The sequence below is a fragment of the Callorhinchus milii genome, unplaced genomic scaffold, assembly GCF_018977255.1.
Source record: "Callorhinchus milii isolate IMCB2004 unplaced genomic scaffold, IMCB_Cmil_1.0 Scaffold14, whole genome shotgun sequence".
NCBI classification, from domain to species: Eukaryota; Metazoa; Chordata; class Chondrichthyes; order Chimaeriformes; family Callorhinchidae; genus Callorhinchus; species Callorhinchus milii.
Window position 1 is genome coordinate 6,149,935 of NW_024704755.1, and position 18,006 is coordinate 6,167,940.

The 18,006-nt window shown below is 42.2% G+C and overlaps 1 protein-coding gene across 6 annotated transcripts in view; it reads right to left on the minus strand.

Moving 5' to 3' along the window:
• zfpm1 (zinc finger protein, FOG family member 1) overlaps positions 1-12,797 on the minus strand; it is an 87,004-nt gene extending 74,207 nt beyond the window's left edge. For 3 of the 6 annotated variants that reach the window (XM_007889355.2, XM_007889353.2, XM_007889354.2), the window contains exon 1: positions 12,470-12,705. In XM_007889355.2, the coding sequence (XP_007887546.2) occupies positions 12,470-12,509 (40 nt within the window). In that variant the 5' untranslated portion in view covers positions 12,510-12,705. Of the gene's footprint in view, positions 1-3,960; positions 4,005-12,469; positions 12,707-12,743 lie in introns of those variants that run through there. The other 3 variants (XM_007889351.2, XM_007889352.2, XM_007889350.2) reach the window with 3 other exon arrangements.
• Positions 12,798-18,006: the final 5,209 nt, after the last annotated feature.

Sequence of the window (18,006 nt, forward strand, 5' to 3'; positions counted from 1 at the left end):
ATCAATGTTTGGATCAGCTCAATGCAATTCAATAGAGGAAAAGCAACTTTGAAGATAAAACTGCTAGTGTGTTAAAGGGGAATGCAACCTTATTTATACTTTACTTTTTAAAAAGAAGCAAGACTCTTGAATACCTTACTTTGAATCCATCTCTTGAACATGGAGGGTGTAGAAACATCTGGTAAATTTCCAAGTCCAATTAGGAGTCTTAATTGGCAAAATGGAAATTTCCCCTCTGTGGATGGTTCAGTTAGTAGAGACAAAAATCCGCCTACAAATCCTTCATATAGGAGAGCTCAAAAATCCAATCACTGCAACATAAAGTTTACCTTGAAGGTTTCCGTTCCTTTCTGATAACTCCAGACACATTTATTGTTAAATGCCGCATAAGACTAAGTCATTCATAGTCTAGTGACAACATCTGAAGACTTGTGCATATTGAATAATAATCCTCGCATTTGATATAACATCGAGAACAGAAGATCTCAGAAGGTCTCGAATGGCTTCACAAAAAAAATGCTGTCAAGTGTAATGACTGTGTACTTGTGAGCAAACGCAGCAGCTCGCAGCTTTTTCTGTTGGCAGTGTCCCACAAACAGGCATGTAAAGAATGGGACCAATTAATCTGGAAAATTGTGTTTGGGGCACAGCATCACGGAATCTTTAATGTCTACCTCAACCAGTGCTTGACATCTCATCTGAAGGACCACACTACTTGACAATACAACACTCGCCACGACTGCACTGGAGTTTCAACTTGGTCTGTGAGCTATTTAACATTACATCACGGACAGGCAAAAAATTACCCACATGCCCCTGTTGATATTTGAAATCAGGAATGGAGGCATTTGGCCGAGTAAGTCCTGGATCATCCAAACTACTTTACAAAATTTGTGGCCAACTCCCAATGCTCAGCAAACGCCAGGCATGGAGATGTGATGTACCAAACTCGCATGAAAAATCAGACACGCAAACAACTGCCACACAAACTGCTGTACAGAAGAGCCAAGACAACAGCTACCCAAACTAGCAAACTACTTACCAACAGGGATCCTTCAATGTGCTTCAACCAACCCACAACTTGAAAACATCTTCAGTCAATTGTAAAACAGATTATCAAAGAGCTTCACTTTTTTTGAAAAAAAACCCTTTATATTTTTGAAGAAATGAAGCAGTGATAAATTTTATGTACATGGACCATATAAGTGCTTCATTCACCTTCTCCTGCTTAAGTAGAAGGAAGGGGACAGTTGACCATACAGAAGTCCGCTTCAAAACAGATTTACTGACCCACTCGGTCTCCTCCCCAAAGTTGTACCATCAAAGTGCCAAACTCATTTCCTTGCACATGTGACACTCCAATTTGGGATCTCACGCTACAACCCTGCTCCTGTATAATCAGATTACCATATCAAATCCACATACATTAACTGCACCATTCTCAGGCCTGCGCCATCAACACAGCTGCAACTTTGTCCACAGTGCTATTCGGTTCAGAGTTCAGTCTTTATTTTCCGTATAAATAACATATATGCATACACACACACACACACAAACAACAATGGAATAATGAAACAGCAGTGGCAAATCCTTTCAGCCTTAAAACAATTTTTTGATCATTTTTTTCCCCTGAAACTGCATCTCATTCTGTGGTACAATTGCCCTGACTCTGGTTGTACGAGTGTTGTCCATGTGGCTGCCCACAGCAGATTGGCTATGCAACAGTGAGGGCATCACAAGAACGTTTGATGTCTTCATTTTTCCATACAGACTTTTCATAAAGGATCACTATCGTGATAAGTAACAGAAACACAGGCTAATTTTTCTCCCTCCCTAGCCCAGGGGGCCAAATCTTGGCCCTTCAAACACCACCCTGGTGAAGAACAGATAATTCCACACAGGAATCCAAGCTTTTATGGTTCAGTACCACAGGAGACAATGAATCCGTTTACCAACTGAGCCATCAGGGGATGCGGTATGCCTTACTTAGTCATCTACAAGATACTTTAACAAAGCTTGTATTTTGATCGTGCTTATGGTCACCTCCCCCCTACCTCCGGCTTGGGGTCAGACTCCACCACTGTCAAGTGCTCCAGGACGCTACCCCGCTTGAAGGGCCCTATATAAATGCAATTGTTGTTAAGGGTTTATCCATTAAACACAGTTGGTCTCAACTCTATTCCAATAACCCAGTATTGCAGCAGATTCTCTGTTGTTGTCCTGTAGATGGCAAGTGAAGTCAGTTCGGCTTAGCTGCCAGCATTTCTTGCCTTCGAGTTGAAAGGTTGTGAGCTCAAGTCAGGCCTTGAGCTCATCGTGTAAGATAACACTCCAAAATAGTATTGAGGGAGCACTGCACTGACAGAGGTGCTGTCTTACAGATGAGACATTGAAAGCAAGGTCTAGTCTGGCAGTTGAGCTGAATGTTAAAGATCCCATGATTCTGTCTAAAAAGAGAAGAAAATTTCTCCTGGCTTATAATGCTCAAGATTAACTGGTTGTTCACTTCATGGTTGCCATGGCACTTACTGGCGCAAATGGCTACTGCATTTGCCTGCAAAACAGTTACTACTCTTGCCAAAATAATTCTCTGTGAAGCACTTAGTTCAGATGTTTCGAAGCGATAAGGCGCCCAATGCACACACGTTCTTTTCTAATGAAAGAGCTGATTGTGTGCTGACAACGATAAATTTAGTCTTAACACCTTAGCTGAGGCATTATTTTCTAACAACTGCGATAAGATGCAAAGGCAGGTAGAATAATTCCGGTCCACATTGCTCTACTACTGTTACTAAATTTACTTTAAGAAGAATAAACTCAATATGGAAACTCCATCCCGCAGGCCCTCTGCCTCGCCCCCTCCCTTGCCTCCTTTAAGACTTATCTCAAGACTCTCATCTTCGACCGTGCTTGCGATCACCCTTCTCCCCCGCCCCCCCACCCCACTGCCCTCCACTCTGCCCCAATCCCGCCCCCCGGCTCGGATCCGAAACACTGAATGCCTAGGGACTTCCTCCCAACGTGAAAGGCGCTATACAAATGTAACTTTGTTGTTGTGCACACCCATAGCGAAAACCGTGACTCTGCAGCCAAAACGGTTTGAAGTTGGACTTTTTGTCTTTAAAAACTGATGAGCAAAAAAAACCACGAAATTTTCTTTCTTATTAATCCATCAGCAACACTTGAACTGAACGAAGATTATATTCGCAAATATCTCCTTTTTTATCTCCCACTCGCTTTCTCAAATCATCGATTTTTCAATCCATCTCACCAATATTCATGCAGAACTGCTTTAATTCCTGCGCCCCATTCTCCCCACAATGGGATAAGCAGACAGGGTATATAGGTTACTGTGCTGATAAGAGTAAATCTTGAAACAAAGTATTATCATAAGATCAGTTTGGATGAAGAAAGCCCTTCTGATCTTATCCTTCCAGGTTATTCGCCTTCCAGTCTTCCCATCATCAAACTGTATGTTTAAACGAGTTGAGCGGCCTTGGCCAGTAAATAAGCTAAGACAGAGAGCTAAATGACTCCTGACACTGGGTGGCCCGTCATGATATTCTGGCTGTGGGTAGGCTGAGAGCTTAGCCCTGGTTTACAGGCAGGCACAGAAGGGAAGGTGGCAGAAGAGTTACATCTTACAGGTTTTGGAAAAGACCTCACACGAGCGAGTTCAAGCCCGATGGTGTGAATTCCATCCCACGTGGTAAATCGCAGGAAAATTCACATCTCTGGCTCTGTCAGGATGCTGCTGAGTTGCATCTATCAGAAGCAATTCTGCAATCCCCTGTACTGTAACTAAAGCATTAGATATATACTTTCAGCCACTCAGCTTGCTCCAAATGAGGGTGCGGAGGAGGAAGAGGGTGGGGGACGGGGGAAAAAGAGGAGGTATTATTCCAGGCTACTCGCACGTACCTCCTGGCAGTCAAGTCAAGAGGTCTGAGTATATATTACCTGTCTGCTTTCTCGGCTGGGGCTGGGGAAGGATTGTGGCGAATCTAAAAAGAGAGAGAACAATTTAATCAACTCATCTGTAGGTTGCCATGCAACGCTAAGGGTACTAATCTGTGTTTTTTTCAAAAAAAAGTAGTCTGGGTGACTTAAATTAAAACTAGAAAATGGTCACATACCTACTGGAGGAGGCTTGATTCACAGCTACGTTGAAAACCTCCAGCCTTAAAAATGGTGGAAATGAACGAAGACTGCATTATTTGACTAAGAATAGACCTTCTTCCTAAAACAAAAAGTGCTCTCTGCCAGCACGGACTAGTTGTGTACAGTGGCCTATTTCCGTGCGGTATCACTCTATGTAACTCAAACTCTCTTTCTTAAGACGTTTACAGGTAAAATTCAATGGTTGCCCTTTAGAATGTTTAGATTCACTTGCACGACAGCGATGGGAGATGCCTCTCGGTCACTGAATCAACACAGAAGAAAGACGAGACGTTTCCAGATTCACTCCCTCAGTTTTGTTAAAGAGGTAATGATAAAACATGAAATTCTGAGTGTTACGCAGCACACTGTGCCTGGTATCCAAAATAGAAACCTTCTAATGAATCATCGTCAAAAATGGTTTGCGCTTGTAGTTTCTCTTAGCAGTGCAGTTTATTGGTTAGTTAACTGCCTTTCCATTTTCTACAAATAGTAGTTTGCAAGGCTGCTAGGAGGTGTGAAAGTGGTGCCATGTAGATAAGATTTGTTAAAAAAAACACATTCACCACTATACTTACTGTAAAGTGACATTTTAAGACTACTATTTTGCCAATACTGTACGATTTGACGAGGCCCATCAATAATTAGATGTGCATTACGGAGCAATCAGAATTGTTAAAAGTAACATGTTTCCCGCATCTTTTCCTGAACCCTCATTAAAGATATACAGTATTAACACAAACACTAAATGACTCATCCAGCAGCTAACAGTAGATGTGTTCAGTTTACTTGTATCTTCAGAAGCTGCAGATAATTTTAATATCTCACTGGTGTGCCTCATTGATAGTGGGTAGAAGTGCTGTTAGACTTGGCCAATTCAGTACCTATCTCTAATTAGTAACTGTCTGTATCATGATAAGGTAAACTCGGTTTGACCTTTCCATCATGTATCTATAGCAACCCAGCCATTTAGTTTATTTTTTTAAGATGATTAAATAGCAAATCGAGAGAGATTCTCAATTAGATAGGGGTGATTAATTAACACATTTTGATTGGAATAAAGGCTTGCTCTGAAGACTGTCTGAGGTAATAGAGTGTTTGAGAGCCATTGTTGAGAGGAAGCCTGAGAAAAGCCAGTGACTGTGATGTAGCGTAGCTTAGTTTCAAATGCCTAGTCCTTCTGCCAAGTCCATATCCTATCTAATGGGGGTGTAGTTACTTAACATTCATCACCAGTGAACTCTGTAACTTTATCAGCTTACAAGCATGGCGCCATTGCAAGGCCAGGCCATTTTCAGTTCTCAGATAGTACAGATAAAAGTGTGATAGATTACAATAGATTGTTTCACTTGAGAATATGTGGCTCCCACAACACTTACAATAGTTCCCATCAGTTGGGTGAAGAGAAAGAAAGAAAAAAAGGAATAAAAAGGAACAAGAACAACAAAATATTTAAGGGCAAACTGAAAGGCAGAGTAACTAAGTTAAGCAGGGGAACTGAGACAGGCTGAGAGAGAGAGAATTAATAAAATAACAGATAAAAACATTCGTTCTATCACATGGAAGGAAAAAAATATGAAAACTGTAACAAGGAAACAAGACAGGTATTAAGTAAAAGACTTGAACGTGAATTAGGCCAGGTTAGGGGAGAGGTGGACCAGGGAAGAATACTCCTCAATCAAAACATTAGCTGGAGAGAAGCATTGAAAGACTGCCGTAAAGCAGGTTCGAGAAGACAGATTTACTGAAATAGATTATTGACAGAAAATATCAACTCATAAAATAGCTACAAAAGAAACCACGATGTTCAGTGCCTGTTCAGTTGTTTGGATGTTTGGTCACTTTATGGCTGTTGATGGGATATTGCTGTGTGTAAATTGCCCATCATGTATATCACGCTTTTACACTAAATCTGAGAAGCGCTTTGAAATGTCCTCCCGATAAGAAAGGCACTATATCAAATGCAAGGATTTTTATTTATATTTTCACTCTGATCAGTTTCTTCCTGTAACCACATACGAAAATTTTAGATCGTTTCCACCAATTTAAAAAGAGGGTAATATTTAGAAGATTAGTGCCTTATTTTAGGCCAAGTTAATTTAGGCAAATATAAACCTTCAACGTGCATACAAGCACCAAATTTTTTGGGAATATTTTGTTTGAAATATTTTTAATTCACCTGTTTACAAAATGTAAAGTACACCAGTTGCAACAGTCGAGTAATATTTTTCTCAAATATTACTTTGTCTGCCAGAGATATCGCAACTCTCATTGAGCAGCTTAGTCTACATTACAAAGAGCAGCCAGTGAATCAGTTTGAGAAGACAGGCAACAGATGCAGAAATCCATTATGCTGTTCATCAACAAAACAAAGTGAGCTTTTCTGGATATTTATTGGTTTCCTGCATGAATAAATAATTCCTCATTCTAGCTGCCCTGTGAAATCAAACTGCGGTTTTTCAAGCAGTCACAATATTGAACATATATGCGGCAATTGCTGTAAAACCCAATCGAATACATTACCAATTTAATCACAATATGAACACAAATAACTTAAATGTATTTCGGTCCAGAGGGGAATATGGAGTACAACATGTTAGAACTCTGTGTTTTCACCTCTGGGACCTAGGATCAAACAAATCCATTCCGCAGATGATGAAAGTATTCTCTCATTACAAGCCATAATTCCCACGCCAATAATATACGTGGCAAACCCTCTTCCATTGGTTACCGCAACAACCCTGTCCAAAATCTCACTGAAACTGGCACTTTGCAGGTTTGCCCTTGAACCTAAACATGGTTCTATACACCACTCTCTGCCCCGTTAGTTGACTTGGAGCGGACAATCTCTTAAAAGAACGAGGCAATACTGCACAGCAACATGATGTAAGGGAATCATTACTAAATCGTGTTGGGTCCTGTTGCACACGATTCAACACTAATCGCAAACTGTTACATTTTGAAAAGTAGGACTGAAGGAGAGCAAAATGACAAAGCCGAGCTGTCTGAATGCTTTTACTGCATAAAAGACTCATGGCCACCGATATACTAAAACATTGACTATACGCCTCATTGACTTGTGCCACACATCGCACACTTGTATCTTTAATCATCAGTTCCACTCAATGTATGAAATAACAACTGGTAGCTCTCTCTGGTTGTGCTCTCCATTTACATCATACATACACTTTCCACCCAAAATAAAAGTGCCATGTTTTCATTGAAGTCTTGGTAAACAACTAAAAATGAAATGCAATACAGTTGTTATTAAAATCACCCTTTCAAGTGAGACTGGGAAATACCTTGCTCTTTCCTCAGACCCATGGATTATTTGATTGCAAATTATAGTGTTTCTTTAGCACAAGTGCTAAAACTTATATCTTGGCCTATCCGTCCAATCTGGTGAACAGAACCGAACAAAGATGATCTGATGAGTTTCACCTTGCATGATCCTCTGATTTTTGAATCCAAAGGATCAGGGTAAGGGGAGAGAACCCCTAAAATCACAAAAGGAGAATGGACCCTTTATTGAACCAGGGATGACCTCATGCAAACTTCAGAGCAGACAGACACATGGTAGCCATCAGGAAGGGATAAAATTCTAATTCTGTCAGCAGGCGAGCAGGAGACTGCTTCATATCAATCACTGAATTGAGCAGCAGAGCTTGTGAAAGTAACAAGGAACCAGTCGAAACCCAAAATACAAACACTATTCAAAGAAGCCAGACAACCACCTTCACACAGCAGTGTCCAGGGCCAGACACAGTCAGAATTTGTGCTCTTTGTACAAGGCAGACCGTGAAGCAATACGATAAGGTCATTAATCTACCTGGGCAGAAAGTCTGGGCTGACACCTAGGTGCCTGGACCAAGGTGATTCTGAAGTCTGACACACCTTTATTTACTGGAGCCAACCCATTCAGCATTGCTAACCTCAACATTTTTGTTTTTAAAAAAATCTAAAGTGTTAGAAGATGGTATGTTCACTCCCCTGCAGGCAAGCAGGCAGTCAATCATACCGTATCTTACTGCAAGGAAATACACCTCATTTCTGCAGACTTAATTTAAACAAATTAATTTTATGTAAAAACAATTGGGGGAAAAAATGTCATCACCAAGCAGGTTTTTTTTTCTGGCACTTTGGTGGGACTGTGTGTGATAAGACTAAAACAGGCTGCTCAGTAAAGTGAAAAAAAAGATAGATAACATTGATATGCACTCCTACACAAAACAGTCCAACCCTTATCTCTGCTCTTTATCACAGTTCCTTTTTTACACTGGAAGGTCCTTTAATAAAACACCACAAGGAAGGGTGGAAAAAAAAATGACGTTTTAAATCTGAAGTTTTAAACCTACACCACCCTCCCCACCCCCGCAACCCCCCCGCCCCCCCCCACCTTAGAAAAAGAAACATAATTGATCAAGGTATTATCAAGAAATCCAGACACCCTAATCAGCTCCCATGAAGTCAGTATTTCCATTCTTATCTCGTGGAGGAGTGGAAATGGAGAAGTGATTGTCAGAGCTGTACAGATTACTGGAGCGGAATGCTAATGGGAGACAGGGCTCGGCCATTGGTCGCTTAGTACTCGCTATCTGCACCATTATCAAAGTTTATCAATGCAACCATCTCTTCATAGTAATGGGCCAGTTCAACTTTCTGCATTATCATATGGCAAACCTGCCCAAGAGGCCTACACCAGGAGAGTGTTATCCAGCTCAGAAAACGAAAGAGAGGAAAGGGAAGGGGGTGGAATAAAAGATGTTGAGATGGAGAGGAGAAAGTGAAAAGTCATGATGTTCGACAATCATGAATGGAACTGAAGAGGGACGCGGAGACAGAGGGTATATTAAAGAAAAAGGACACACGTTGGAAGGAATGCGGCTAATGAGAGGCTAGAAAAGAAGGTTAATAAAAGCGATGACAAAATGAAAATGGCAAAAACCACAGAGGCAGGACAATGAAACCGAGCAAAAGCGACGAAGCAGAAAGAGAACGAGAGAAATCAGAATTAAAATAGGCACTCAAGAAAGCAAAAAAAAATAATGAATTTAAAAAGTAGCAAAAGAACCGAAGAGATTAAGAAAACAAACAAGGAACATTAAAATGTACACAGAAGGCAAAAATAGGAATAAAACTGATTACATAAACGTGAAGCAAAACAGAGAGAAAAAAACATGTTAAAATGTAGAGCGACATTGTAAACATTAACAGAGAACACACGATCCCAGGTACATTACATCCCTTGCTTTCACAAAGCAGTTGATACAAGACATTCTCAAAATAATGGCTGTTTGCCACATAAAAATAATGATTTGTTATTAAAACCCCATTTTGAACTGATTAAAAACAGCAACAATTTTTAAAAACAATTCCACAGAGACAGCTAAATGAAAACGACTGCCTAGATACAAGTTTAGAATAGTAAAATATTACAAAATTGTGCCTTGAAAACTTGTACAAGAACAAATTGGGACACAAAAATCCAGTCGATACAAAGTGTGGAGCGGTATTAAAGATACACTGAAGTTTAACCATGAGGGAAAATCTGAATTCAGCCTTCATGATTGAGAACTGAATGCAATATACTTCCCCATCGAGAGTGAAATTGTGGGTTATCATTTTCTAATTACTTTCTTAAAGTTTTTCCGATTGTCTCCATGATAAAAAGCTCCAGTGTTCGAAATACAATGTGTAGGTATAGAAGGGGGTAAAGTGGCAGAACGCCTGCATAACTAAATCTGTGACAGTTAACCTTTAGTTTATTTTCACACTGCACGAAAATGAACATTGGTTACACATAATGATGCACAGTAAAGCCGTACAAGATAAACCCCTAAAATGTTGCCCTGTTGGGGATCAAATTTTTTTCCCTGGGGAAAGCGACCGATTTTGAAGGGTTGATCCCATAGATTTCATGTGGGTATTATAAGTAGCAAAATCATGAATGTCTAAAACAGATTAAAATTTGTTTTGAAAATACGGAGTGGGGGGTGGGGGGTGTAGAGGAATGTGTCCTGCTGGTTTCTACAACTTCTAGGTGTAGTGTCATTGGATCCTCATGGCACTAGCTCACGTTTAATACGATGATCTGATTGAACCATCAGTGAGACACAAGACAAGTTATGAGACATCTTTACCAGTTGGTTATCTGTAACAATATTTTCTGCATGTGCTAGCACCATTTAGTGGGAGGAAGGTTCCGCTTTGTTTCTTTCTCTTATTTTCATTGTTTCTTCATATTTGCTACAAAAAAAAGTGTGAGGGCGTTTAAAATGAAATCTACTTTACGATCAACTTTATCCATATATGGAATGTGTTTCAAAACAGCTTCATGGTACACATTCATAAAACAGCTGTCAGTCTGTTGAATTGTCACAGGATGTTGTTTAATAATATGGTTGGGTCAAATTTTCAACATTTCTGAAACTTTGATAAACTTTAACTTGTCAAGTATCAAATTTGCTGAAATACACAACTTTTCTAAGTAAAGCAATATTATTATTTTAAACAGAAAACAACCATTTAGGAATGGAAACTGACAAACAGCTATTAGGTCTCATTCATAATAAGGCTTTATTTTTCTTTGAAATCTACTGATTCACAGTATTCCACCCACAATTACTGGATCACGATTCAGTATCTTGAATAAAAAAAACTGATGTAACAGTTTTGGAAACTAACTGGTATAAGCACAATGCCCTCATGCTAAGGATTTGTTACCGCTGAGGATGCTTAAGGTGCTAAGGATTTGTTACTGCTGTAGTATTCCATGTGATTAATGGAAAGAAAGACACATTTATGTAGAGCCACCATGAGACTTTGTTTGTTTAAAAAACTGAGCAAAATACCTACCCTCCTTTACAACACGTAAAATTAAAATAGTGAACAGATTCACACAATATGAAATTGCTCACCCTCACCCGAAAGGCCTTCGATTTTTAAAGAACTGTCAACTGTATTTGGTCAACTGCAACAAAGTTTTTAGCAAGAGTGCAATATGTTCCAGTGCATTCAAGCTTCGTCCAATGTATTCTTTCACATGAATAAAACAAGCTTCCTAACTGAACTGCAAAAACATCCGACATCCAAATATGATTATCACTACATCAATGCAATTTAAGAGACTTAACGAGAGGGCTGGTGTACAGGTTATTTGTGAGCTTAAAAAAAACTATACCCAACCCGAGATATTGATCTTACAAAGAAAATGAAGCTTTTACCTGCTTCCAGGTGGCTTAATGAATAAAGGCACAGAAAAGTTATCTGCGTGAGCCTTCCTCGCTCCTCATCTAATGAACTCTCTGAGTTACATGTGAAGGACTCAACCACATTAATAGCTAACGATGGAATCAATTACATCAGCAGCCTCTCGGGGTTTTTTTTTCTCTTGTGTTTTGCCATTTCTTTCTTTGTATTTGTATAACCGTCCTGACTCGGTACCTCTCCAGTCTGGTTCGAACTGATAAGAACTGTTATCGCGTTTGGCAATCTATATCAGGACCTAGATCAAGCCTCCGGCTTATCATGTTTTCTCATCACCCAGTCTACAGTCAAACAAGCTCCACTTTTGTTCTAGATTTCCTCTACCGAAAAAAAAGTCATCAGAAAGTGTTTTTAATAAAACAAATCTTTTGTTGTGCTGTACACATATTTATGCACACACACACACACACTCACACTCACACTAGGGGTATATATATATATATATATATATAGATTCAACCTCACAGTACCACCACAAGACGATGGTTACTGCGATACAAGAAACCTACAGAAGTAGTACAATGATCCCGGGGTATTTTGAGCTGAACACTGAGCAGACAGACAGACAGACAGGCACTGGCTCGCTTGCAGAAGGCATCCTGTGCCCCTCTTCCCTCGGATCACCAATGCAGACAAGACACCTGCACACCCCCCCCCCCCCCACCCACCCACCACCAACACCAACACCACCCGTTCCCCCCCCCCAGACCCAAACCATTCCTGGAGCTCAGACGAGAAGTAGTTAGGGACAGACACAGGGCATAGGAGTTTGTGAACTGAGCTCAGGGCGCTGCGCTGAGCTGTGCTGAGCTGTGCTGAGCTGTGCTGTGCAGTGCTGCGCTGAGCTGTGCTGAGCTGTGCAGGGCTGAGCTGTGCAGGGCTGTGCAGTGCTGGGCTGAGCTGTGCTGTGCTGTGCAGGGCTGAGCTGTGCTGTGCTGTGCAGGGCTGAGCTGTGCTGTGCAGTGCTGGGCTGTGCTGTGCAGGGCTGTGCTGAGTTGTGCTGAGCTGAGCAAAGAGGAGCAAAAGGCGCAGCGGACTAACTCACGTTTGATCTGCCGGGGGTTACTCTGCTTTCTCCTGGACATTGTGGCTGCCGGGGTTGCCGCGGGTTACGGGTGGACAGGAGCCGCGTGCACCCGCAGCATGGTACCGTCAACAGGGAGGAGACTCAGCCCGCGAGGAGGAGGAGGAGGAGGAGGAGAGGGAGCGGCGGCGGCGAGAGCGGCGGCGACACACGTACTCGGAGCGGAGCGCAGGGCGCCGGCGGGGAAGCGTTTCCATTCACAAAGCGGCGCGCACTGTATCCAACCAGCACTCACCGACACACTGTATCCAATCCTGCGTCTGACGTCACCCCGTCAGCCCGTCGCCATGCCGACCCGCCGCGCTGCGTCAGCGCGCAGCCCCTCCCCCCCCCCACCCTGTAAACAAAGAGACGTCAGGACTCCACCGCCGCCGCCGCACGCGCTCTGCACTGCACTGCACACTGCACACTGCGCCTCAAGTCGGATCAGCCGACGAGCGCACGTGACTTGGAATCCGACTTACGCGAAGTGCCGAGCGACGGTCAAACGGGGCGGAGGATGTGCGCTCCCGGGCGGCGTCCCCGCCCACTCCGCCCGCCCCACCCCACCCACCCCCCACCCCCGGGCACAGATCGGTTCGGCCATCGTACCGTTCATACGGACCGCGGCGGGCGGGCGGGCGGGCGGGGAGGGGGAGGGGAGAGGGGCGGTCAGACGTGTGCGAGTTTGACTGTATCGGAGGAGAGAGGGAGATTGTGTGTGTGTGTGTGCGCGCGGCGCAAGGAAAGAGTCAATAATAATAATAATAATAATAATAATAATAATCCTTGCAAGTCAAGTGCAGAGCTGTCAGCTCTCACTCATCAAGGATGGAGCTTGTGTTTTTTTTTCTCTCTCCCTCCTTCTTGTCAACTCGTGCTCTCCCGGCACCTCTCTCGGCGCTGACTTTTGTCCTGGTTCGCAACTGCGCCTCCTCGCAGCTGTGCGCCGCTCTCAAGCGTGGGCATGCTTCCACGGCCTGAACGGGTCTGTAATCTGCCCCCACCGCCTGTTGTCGTAAATCTCCAGCCCATTTCCTCCCCTCTTGACAGCTCTCTCTTAAGTTGCATCTCACTCTATGTTCAAATAATAATAATAATAATAATAATAATCCTTGCATTTGATGTAGCGCTTTTCACGTCGGGAGGACGTCCCAAAGCGCTTCACAGAACACACTGTAAAGTGAATTGACTGTATATTTGTGGGCGAACGCGGCAGCCAATTGCGCACAGCAATGTCCCACAAACAGTCGTAGATTGAAAATGACCAATTTATTATTGTTTTTGGTTTTGGAGGATTATTATTAGGCTCTGTGTGGAGTAAGGAAACTTGCCCAAGGTTTCGCCCTCTGTCTGGAATTGAACTCAGGTCTCTCACTTGCAAAGCGAGTGCTCTAACCACTGAGCTACAGGATTCCAAATGGGTTTGCAACACATCTTACTCTTTCTGATCGGAAATCTCACTCCTAATACTGGCCCGAAGTTGACAGCTATAGAATTGCCCACGATACTACGTAGATTGTCAAGCGTAAGGCTTGGCAAATGACTTGGAACATGATCCAAGAAATCATTGTACAAACAGTTGCTTGAAGTCCAGCATCCATAAACAAGGAATGAATGAGCCGACAGTGAAAGACACCATGTTGGGTGCAGTGTGTTGAAGCACCAATGCTGGTGGGATGCAGGTTTCACTTACACTGCTCCAGGCTTTTCTCAGTCAGCATTAGACACACAGGAGGCTGAGAGCAGGTCACCTTACTTCAGATGCTTAAGATACTTGACCATTGGGAGTATAGCAGCATAAAGTTATGACCTAAATCTCCCTTTTGACAAATTCTTTTTCACTTTCACACGTGGCAGATGGCACTGTCCAATGTATTACAAGATAACAACAGATATTTGGGAGGGAGTTACGCGCTCTGTTATCTTCCTGGCCCCCAGAAGATAGACTTTTAAGATTTCCTTCTGACGTTCAATCTCTCCATGCCATTGCTCCATCCCTGTGTCATTCCATTTCACCCCCATCTCCATCTCTCAGGTTTCCACACCATCTCTGCAAACCTCTAAGATTAAGGAGTTATATAAGTGCTAATTGTTGGATTTAAAATATTGCTCTAAGTAAAGTTATTCACTCATGTATGTGTAATTATTAATATTATATTTCTTAACAATTCTCCCCAAAAATGTATAAATTGTTCCTATGTGTTTATATCCACAACGCAGGAAGCATTTGCACAGTTCAGACTCGTATTCCATATAGATGATCGTAGGACATCTGGAATACCCGCAACAGGAAAATTACACAAAGCACTCATTGTCATGCCTGAAGAGGAGAAGGAAGACACACTAATATAGGCAGCAGCACCTGAGGGCTAGAACACTGCAGTGTTTGAAGAGCCAAAGGGAGTGGGGGGAGGAGTGAGAGGAAGCAGTCTGAGCACCCTCGACAAGGTCAAAGACACAAACAAAAACATTCTTAACACTGTGTCCTGTTGAACCAGACCTTAAATCATAAAGGTTAGAGGTTTCCATATCAGTGCTCTCAAAAGGTAGTAGTGAGGTAATAGAAGCAATTCTATTACCACCCACCGCCCCCACCAAAAAAAAACACACACAAAAATCTAGTAGAGTATAAAGAGGTAATGGCTGTATGACACCCTGAACCATATGCACACCAGCATGTAACCCATCCGGGGTCAATTTGCTGAGCAGATTGTATCACTGATTCAACTCGTTCTTCCCTGACCAAACAATAATGCTTTGAGGTGAAGCTAGCATATATGCATGTTAATTGAAAACTCTGAGACAAGCATTTTTCAAAATTTAAATTGACTTTATCATTGACGTCAGTAAATTCTCCGTCATAAATTTGTTTTTGACGTTGCGCGCCACATTTCGAAAGAATTTTGCAATGTTTGAAATAAATATCACGGGTTGCATATTTTATAGTTCATTATATTTACAATGTGCATCTGATAATGTTTGAGCGCCTACTTAACTCGGATTCCATCGCAAAAATGATTGGCTATTATGTTACCCTCTGCAAAAAGTGAGCATAATAATAATAATAATCTTTGGATTTGATATAGCGCTTCATCACGCCTTCGAGATGTCTCAAAGCGCTTCACAGAATACACTATAACATGTAGTGACTGTGTATTTTGTGGGCGAAACGTGGCAGGCAATTGCAAATAGCAGTGTCTCACAAACAGTTGTGTAATATAGTTCAGGCATGGAGTCAGATAGACAGCTTTGAATGAGTAAAATCAGACAGCTTCATATCTGTGGACTTTTTAAAAACAACATGTCAGCCAGTGCACACACTGTACACTTGTATCCGTTAGCACTGGCTTGTGCATTCCGCCATTCACTTTACCCATGTACTTTCAATACCTTCAGATATTTTGGGAGCTGCCCTCTTCATGCAAACTGAATGTTACACCTCATGGAAGTGGAGGCACTGGTGGCTCCTTCATCTACTGCCAGCTGATCTCACAGGCTATAAGGCCCACATTGGTGGTCTTAGAGACCCATTTTATTTTGGCCGGTTTATCCTTGGCTCACTTTTTGAAGTAGGTTTAATGTTTTGGGGAATTGCTTCCAGTCCCATTTTTTCCCCTCCTTTTAGTGGCATTGAGAAGTTTGGCAGTTAGATTTGTTTTTATTTTTCACGTTGATCAAGGTAAGTGTTACAGTGCTGGAGCAAATAGGGGTTTGCTTGCCGCCACCTTGTCTCTCCAGCCTTCAGTAGAATCTAACCATCTTTCCTTTTTTTTGTGAACTGGTTTTAACGGAGCCATGGCACAGCTGAACGAATACAAAAACAGTTTGCGGCAAAATAAAAACAGGTTACCACTCTACAACCTCAGTTTCTTACCACCCTGAAGATCAATCAAATCTACTGGGCTGGAAGCAATAGCAATACGCATGGTCAGGCTTTCCCATATTACAGCAACTTACCATTTTAAAATATTCTTTTGGATAAGATTGACCTTTTATTTCAATCCCTTACAGGTGCATGGACACAAGCTGTATTTTCCTTTCTTCTTACTGAATGCCCTATTTATTATTGAAAGGGACATTGAATTTCCTATTGAATCCAACGCTCTTGTACATGCCAGGTGAATACCATCTGTTTATAATGCTGTATGTGCAATTTTCAAACCTGGTAGATAGGAGAAAGCTCAGCTGCCACTGTCTCCACCTGTTCTGTGTATCTAATGACTGGCTCACACCTTCACACTGCACTGCTCGCTCTACTTGGCCTCTGTACTATTGACTGCTTCTGACCTCATTAACACTGCTGATAATATCAAATGCCACATTTCACTCTCCTTTGTGTTTGTGATTCCTGGCTAAATGTAGGAGTTCTTGATGTTGACTGTACTGTCGGGGAAAAGATAATGATAATAATCCTTGCATTTGATATAGCCCCTTATAATGTCGCTGAGACATTTAACAGAGCTCCACAGGATACATTGCAAAGACTTTGTATTTTGTGGGTGATTGTGGTAGCCAATTTGTGCACAGCAATGTCCCACAAAAGAGCCATGGTGGGAGGGACCAATTTAATTTGGGGGATTTGTTGACCAGGATACCAGGACAAACTCCCTTCTCTTTTTGAATAGGGCCATTGGATCTTTAACATCGACTTGAAGAGGCACACAGGACTTGGTTTAACATCCCATCCAAAGGACGCACCTCCAACAGTGAAACACCCCCCAGCACTGCACTGGAGTGCCAGCTTTTACTACGCAGTTCCAAGATTTCCTTAAGGAAACTTTTGTTCTCATCAAGGTGAGGAATGTCAGTCATGGACTGAGAAACGTTTCTCCCCTTTGGGCACTTTGGTGGGTGAGTGTATCTTATTCTGTGCTGTCATTGACTCAGAAGAGACAAGGTCACAACTCCCTTGGAATATTTACCAAACCAGAGGAGAATCACCCTTTAATCTCTGCATGAAGCAATCAGTGGGAGGTGCAGTTAGGGCAACGTGTTGTTATGTAGAACTCCAAAGTCAATTGGCCAACTTTATCCATCAAAGCCAGGAAGTCAGCATTTGATTCACTGCTACTAGGTACCACCGTGCACCACACAATTTATCATGTGATCACAGTGGACCTTCACATTACTCTGGCCCCCAGGGAGGAAATAGCTTTCCATAGAAAAGGACAGTTACACATTCCATTTCCTTCCTGGTCACAGAGCAGACACAACTTGGCCTTTGCAGAAAATGACAGCACAGCCATTAGAAATCTCTGAGCTATGAAGCACAGGAGACTTTTCTATTCTATTATTTTTTATCAAAAGCATGGTAAACCAATGTAGCTCACCAACAGAAATATACAGTTACTGCATTTCACAGCAAAATCCTGTGAAGTGCTTCGAAATGCCATACTGAAGTGAAAGGCCCTATATGAAATGCAAGGATTACCATTATTATTATTAATAATAATCAACATCACATATATTATTCTGAGATGCAGTGTGACTGAGGCTCTTGCCCTCTCTAACGCTCA